The sequence below is a fragment of the Nanorana parkeri genome, unplaced genomic scaffold (assembly GCF_000935625.1).
Source record: "Nanorana parkeri isolate BGI_ZX_2015 unplaced genomic scaffold, ASM93562v1 scaffold1136, whole genome shotgun sequence".
Taxonomy (NCBI): Eukaryota; Metazoa; Chordata; class Amphibia; order Anura; family Dicroglossidae; genus Nanorana; species Nanorana parkeri.
Genome location: NW_017307404.1, coordinates 184,718 through 191,219, shown reverse-complemented (window position 1 = coordinate 191,219; position 6,502 = coordinate 184,718). Strand labels below are relative to the sequence as shown.

The following is a 6,502-nucleotide window of genomic DNA, read 5'->3' as shown; positions in this document are numbered from 1 at the left end:
CAACCTCTCATAGGACAAATAAAGAATTTGAATGTCTCTAGGAAGCTGTGGCTGACAAACTCTAATAGCCCGCACAGCATCCAAACAATGAAGAGAAATTTCCTTAGGATGAAACTATAGGAGCTGGACAGGGAGAAGGTAAAAGCAATGCCTTCATTAGCATAAAAAGGCCAACATTGGCTTGGGTAAAAAAAAAAAAACTTTTGCAGTCTTAAACAACCTTTCCCTTATAAAAAGGAACCAAATAGGGTTCTCTGCAAGACAAAACGCACAACTTGGAAACCCTTCTAGCCAAGGTAATTGAGACACAAAAAAAGCAAACGTTTGACATCAAAGACATAGAAATATCTCGAGTGGGGCAGCATATGCAAGGAGTTTGCATGTTCTCTGTGCTTGCATGGGTTTCCTTCAGGTACTCTTGTTTCCTCTCACACTCCAAAGACATGCTGGAAGGTTCATTGGCTCCTGTCTAAATTAGCCCTCGTACGTATGCATGCGACATGGGGAACTTAGATTATAAGCTCCTTGAGGGCAGGGACTGATGTGAATGTGCACTGGGTAAATTGTTGACACTATACAAATACCTGTAATAAATAAAAGGAGGTTTTGCACCTTCCTCTACAGAGGAAGAGGAGACCCTAATGGGAGGAACCACATGTGCCAAAGCACCAAATCTTTTCAGTCCTGTGTTTTGATCTTGCAAGAATACTGGAAATCCTCCAACTACATTAGGAAGGAACCTATGAAGCGGGCATCTCCCAGTACATCTCTGACAGCAGATAATGCAAATATCTTAACCTTGCTGTTGCATATACACTTAAAACACAATCATTTAGTACATTGAATGTTTTTAGGAAAATAACTGAAAGGCCTCATGCACACGGGGTGAAATAAATACAGCGTTACAGATATTTGTTGTTTTATGTCTCTGAACACAGCTCTATTTTAGCCAATGTGCTCATACACATTGTGGGGTTTAGATTTGTATTTCAGAGCCACGTTCAGTGGCATAAAAATAAAATGCCCCAGACTTTCACGCACAGAGAACCTTACTGGTATAAATGATGTGCATACGCAAGAAAAGGCACCTGTATGCACTTAAATGCATTCTAGTGGCTAGAATAAAATGAATATTCTCGCCAATACAATTCGTTTATGCACATAAGCCTCTAAACCAGGGGTAGCAAACCTCCGGCCCTCCAGCTGTGGTGAAACTACAAATCCCGTGATGCATCTCTCTTCGGGAGTCATGTCGGCGGCTGTGAGAATCTTGCAATGCCTCATGGGATCTATAGTTCCACCACAGCTGGAGGGCTGGAGGTTTGCTACCCCTGCTCTGAACTATGTACGCATATTATTTTATTTTTTTACCAGCTTCCGGCAGAAAGCCAGCATTGATGAGTATATTTATATGGCCGTGTACATGAGCCCAACAACAAATGAGTCTGAAGACAATACAAAAAAAAACACCAATATTTGTTCTTATATTGATCATTTTATTATTTGCATTTTCAAGTACTGCCAAAATGTCATTTTGCATTCAAAAATATTGCAGCATTTGTAGAAAATCTGTAGGTTTGGGTAAAGGAAATCTATGAAAGCCATAATATTGCAATAATACAGACGTTCCAGTTGATCAAACATCTGTATGAAGGCTATGCCCTGGGTACTGCTTCTTCAAAGTCGGTTGTACAGAAAAGCATGCGGTTAATGGATCAGTTCTGTAAACTCGGTTGTGAGGTCCGGCATAGAAGTGTTATTTTGGAATTGATGCATCTCCTGAGAATAATGAACAGTGGCTTCTGAGGATGGGTTCTGTTCCAAATCAAGGTCACAGGGACACAGAATTTGGAGCAATATCTGGAGCAGATGCCAATAAACCTCTGAAGAACGCCAGAAATCTGGTCACGTTGCATGAAGCAGTCAAAACTGTCTGTTAGCTGAGAATCTACTGCAGTGTTATTTCACGGAGGAGCCATGAATCTAAGGCCTTGCTTCATTTGAACTCGGTGTCTATCTTTTTGCTTTCTAGTAGAGGAAGATTAAGTGGAATCACTGACCTATCATGAAACATTCCAAATCCTCCCTGATTTACTCTGTTGTATATGTTTATGCCTCGTCTAGGACTAGTTGTATGTAAACCTGCTGGATTATTTCGACGTACGTTAGCTGGATCCAGCCCCTTCTGAATGAAGGAAGCATCGTCAGAAAACGATGACAAGAGTTCTTCATTATTCGCCGTGTGTCGGATAGTATTGGCCAGGGGACAGTAGTCTGTGGACTCCTCCCTAGTACTGCAGTCTGTGGACGAACAAAAGACCTGGCTGCTGATACTCTGTGCTAGTGTTTCCGAGCTTTCCGGAGATCTGGACACACTCACTGATGTTATGCTGCCGGAGCGGCTTGTCTGCTCCTGGCTAAATGGGACATCTGCCGAGTAGAGGTCAGACGATATGTTGGGGTGGTGGTGAACATCAATAGCCGCTGTAGTGATGATACATGTCCCAGGAACTCCGCTTTCTGCAGGTTAACACAATATGAAACATTCAAAGATACACCTTAAATAAGTCCTGCTACAGTAAACTCCCCGTTACCCGGCATCCATGGGGATTGGTAGATTCCAGATAAATGTAGTTTCTGGTTGCTTGAGAGTTACTATTAAAAATAGGTCTAACCAATGCCAAACCCCATACTATACCATTCCATAACAAACTCTGTATTGACCATATTAATATTGAATTGCAGTAATCAAAGCAAATGAAGACAAATGGACACACTTAACCTAACGTCATAGATTGCCAACCTGAGCATGCAGTACTAGGAGTGACCACCAGGGGGCGCATGCATGCAGCGCTCGATCACAGTGTTGGCTTGCCACAGGGTAATACAGTACTGCATCTGTACAGTACGAACAAAAATCACACTTTTTTACCCTGATCCTCTTCATTCTCCCTTGCTGCAGAGTCCGCTCTCCTACAAGGTTGCAGAAGATCGTCATGCTTCATACAGTGAGTGCACAATACAGGATTTTTTTTTAATTGCCAGTTAGATGAGAGTTCCAGTTAGTTGAATACCGGTTAACGGAGAGTTTACTGTATTTCTACACCTGCATTATCCTCAAGCTGGAAATAGCTTCAGCACCCATGAACAGTTTTCAGCCACATCCTGGAAGCAATTGTACAGCAAAAAACAAAGACCCAAATGTCATACCTAACCCTGATACAATCTCTTGTACCAATGGGATACCTTCTGAACAGATAGCGGGTATGCAACTGGCACAGGATCTTCTGGGTGGAAATGGATCCAAGGCAAATGCTGATTTCAGGGGTTTCTAAAGTTACGTGTCAATAGGCTTTGGGCTTGTGTCGATGGCATCAGTTCAAGACACTTCTGAGATAATTGAGAACTCACCGACAGGTGCATTTGACCTACAGTTGTCCTCCTCCTAGCCTGCTTCAAGTAGATTTTGCATTACTATAGACTTGTATGGAGTGCAAAATCTGTCTGATGCAAACAAAAGCCTGTCACCACTGGCCATTATTTGCCCTTCCTGTCTAATGTGACGGCCTTGTCATGAAAGCAATATTGAAGCTATCATGATCTTCTGGCTGATCTGAAAATGCTGTCCGTCTTACCGATACATTCTAGATTACCAGAAAGTATCCATGTGAAATGGAGGTCTTAGGTAATACTGGCTTTACTGATGTGCATATCTCTTCCAGGTTAGCAAATCTGGAGGTATTAAGTCCAAAGGAGTATTAAGATAACAAGGCATTTGTTTTTGGAAGGGTGGACACTTGTATTTATTGCACAATAGGTTTCCCTTAAAAAATTGTATTTTTGGATAGACATGAAAATGCTGCTGCCCTTGATTTACCCCAGAACGTTGCATGTGTGTAATCTTGGTGCACTATCAAGCAGCCCTGTAATATTAATCCATATGTCCGTAACTTGGAAAATCCTTAAATGATGCCATGATTAGCATAGTAGTGGCAAACAGAAGAAGGCAATACAGTCACATACAGTCTGTACACTTACCACTGCTGGGCTCATTATAATACTGTGTTATATAATTGTTCATGTCATCCTTTGTAATTACCTCTGTAAAATAAAATACAAAAGGACTATGTTAGCCAATGACAAAACTAGTTTAACATATCAGCTACAAGTAAATCTGTGCTATTCAGAAACAAAACCTGGATTAGTAGATTAGGCCACATCATACCAGAGAAGATGCACACTCTTTGAGATGCAAAATCATATATATTATTATATTAATAATAGCTGAATGGAATAAAGCTTTGCTGATATAAGGTTTGTATTTGGGTTTAAGTGGTTTCTATATAAAAGTAAGCTGGATTTTCTACCTTGGTCCTCTAGTGGAGAATGATGGGGACAACTGTGCCACCACAAACAATGTCTTGGAGATGGAACCCTCTAGAAACATTAGTGCCTCCCTCCCCTCCACTGGAGGCTGACTGACATTAGACATGTGTGGAGGACGGCAAGGCTGGGTCCTGGATGGGAGATATACACTGAGTGGCCAGATTATTATGACCACCCATCAGTACTTCGTTGGGCCACCTTTTGCCTTCAATACTGCGGCGATTCTTCTTGGCATTAACTCCACGAGGTGATGCAAGGAATCTGACACCATGCCTGCTGAATAGCACTGTCCAGTTCTGTGAGATTTGATGGTTGTGGAACCAGCTGCCTGATGGCTCTTTGAACTTCGTCCCACAAATGCTCAATTGGATTGAGATCTGGTGATTGTGGGGGCCACCTAAGCAAGGTAAAGTCTCCCTCATGTTCTTGAAACCACTCCTGCACAATACGAGCACCGTGGCATGGCGCATTGTCTTGTTGGAAGAAGCCATCTCCATTGGGATACGCCATCAACATGATAGGATGAACTTGATCAGCAACGATACTTTGGTATGTTGTGCTATTCAGACGTTGTTCCACACAAATTAAAGGGCCCAAATCATGCCAGGAAAACATGCCCCAAACCATAACACCGCCCCCACCAGCTTGAAGGGTTGTACTCATGCATGTGGGGTGCATGCTTTCATGCTGTTCCCGCCAAATTCTCACTCTGCCATCTGCATGATGCAACAGGAAACGTGATTCATTGGACCACATGACTTTTTTTCCAATGCTCGACTGTCCAATCCTTGTGTTCCTGTGTGAATTGACGACGTTTTATCTTGTTAACTGCAGACAGCAAAGGTGTTCGAACAGGCCTTCGGCTTCCATATCCCATACAATGCAGTGTACGGCGAACAGTGTGTTCAGAGATCATTTGAGAGGATCCCTGATTAAGATCTCTGATGAAGACATACTAGAGTTGTTTTTGATAATGCAATCAAAGAATCCCTTTATGTAGTGAGTGCTGGCTTCTGTCTGCTCATCACTTTCATCCACTTCCTGGATTCCCAGTGTGCTTTGCATCTCTTTCCCTGCTGCTTGATGTGATGCAATCCCGATTTCTAAAGACTACATATGCAGCAAGCAATGATGATGTTACATTGTTCAGACGTTGAGTTGTAGTTCAGACACAAGGAAGTTCATATTCACAGGGCTGTGAAATTGTGTCAGTGCATTGAGGAAGTACATCCTATGGGCATCTTAAATGAGTACATTTCCAAACCTCTAGATCAATATGGATATTCAATATAGAAATACAGATTTATTGTTTGTTTTTGACCAGAGATACTCTTGAATAAGTATTCCCTGTGTACCTTCTAAGGAAAATCGCATCTCAGGCAGAGAACCCCTTAAATCTTCCCTGAACTGAGCAGCTGAGAATAGTAAGAAATCATTACTGCGAGTCAGGAATTTCATGTTGGTAAAAAGCATTATCAGCTCTGCCTGTGGTTTAGCAGATTTAAGTGCTTGGATGTTTGCAGAGCTGGGTACTGGTAACAGAGTGTTACCCTCTGTGCTTGTGGTTTATCAGCTGTAAATGCTGCTGTGTTTCAGGAATGTTCTCGCTTCCCAGCGAGCCATATATCCCACATTCCTCTGGGAGCCACCGATGGCTCTCTACAGCACTCTGCGGTTTACAGGTGAAACAAACAGATGTTTTCCGTTCAAATATTTCTCCACTTTCTATGACCCAAACCGCCGACTCTACCTTCTCTGCATCCTGAAGACAATCAAAGTTGACAATGAGACGGAACAAGTCTGCTCTCCTGGTCTGGGCTGGGTTTTAAAAGCTTTTTTGGCCATGTCGAGGCTGAATTGCCTGCAGTCAGGGGAGGGCTGTGAGCTAATGTGAGAGTTTAGAATGAGCATGAGTGTAGCTGTGGGCTGTTAGACACTAAGAAGCATGCACGGCGGCGGCACAGCTATCTGCTCTTCAATCTCTTCATTGTTTTCATCTATAATTCACACTCCCCGACACATGACCACACAAAGCTACATACAGTCCAACCCGTCCATAATAACACCAAAGACTATTATCCTTTTCAGGTTATCATTTTTTGTATATATGTAAGAT

At 42.4% G+C, this 6,502-nt stretch overlaps 1 protein-coding gene across 1 annotated transcript in view; it reads right to left on the bottom strand.

Annotated features, from left to right (window-relative positions):
- Positions 1-1,994: 1,994 nt before the first annotated feature.
- TMEM266 (transmembrane protein 266) overlaps positions 1,995-6,502 on the bottom strand; it is a 23,376-nt gene continuing 18,868 nt past the window's right edge. The window contains exons 9-10 of the mRNA XM_018568092.1: positions 4,039-4,101; positions 1,995-2,520 (exon numbers count right to left, since the gene is read on the bottom strand). Coding sequence (XP_018423594.1) covers positions 1,997-2,520; positions 4,039-4,101 — 587 coding nt within the window. The 3' untranslated portion in view covers positions 1,995-1,996. The remainder of the gene's footprint in view (positions 2,521-4,038; positions 4,102-6,502) is intronic.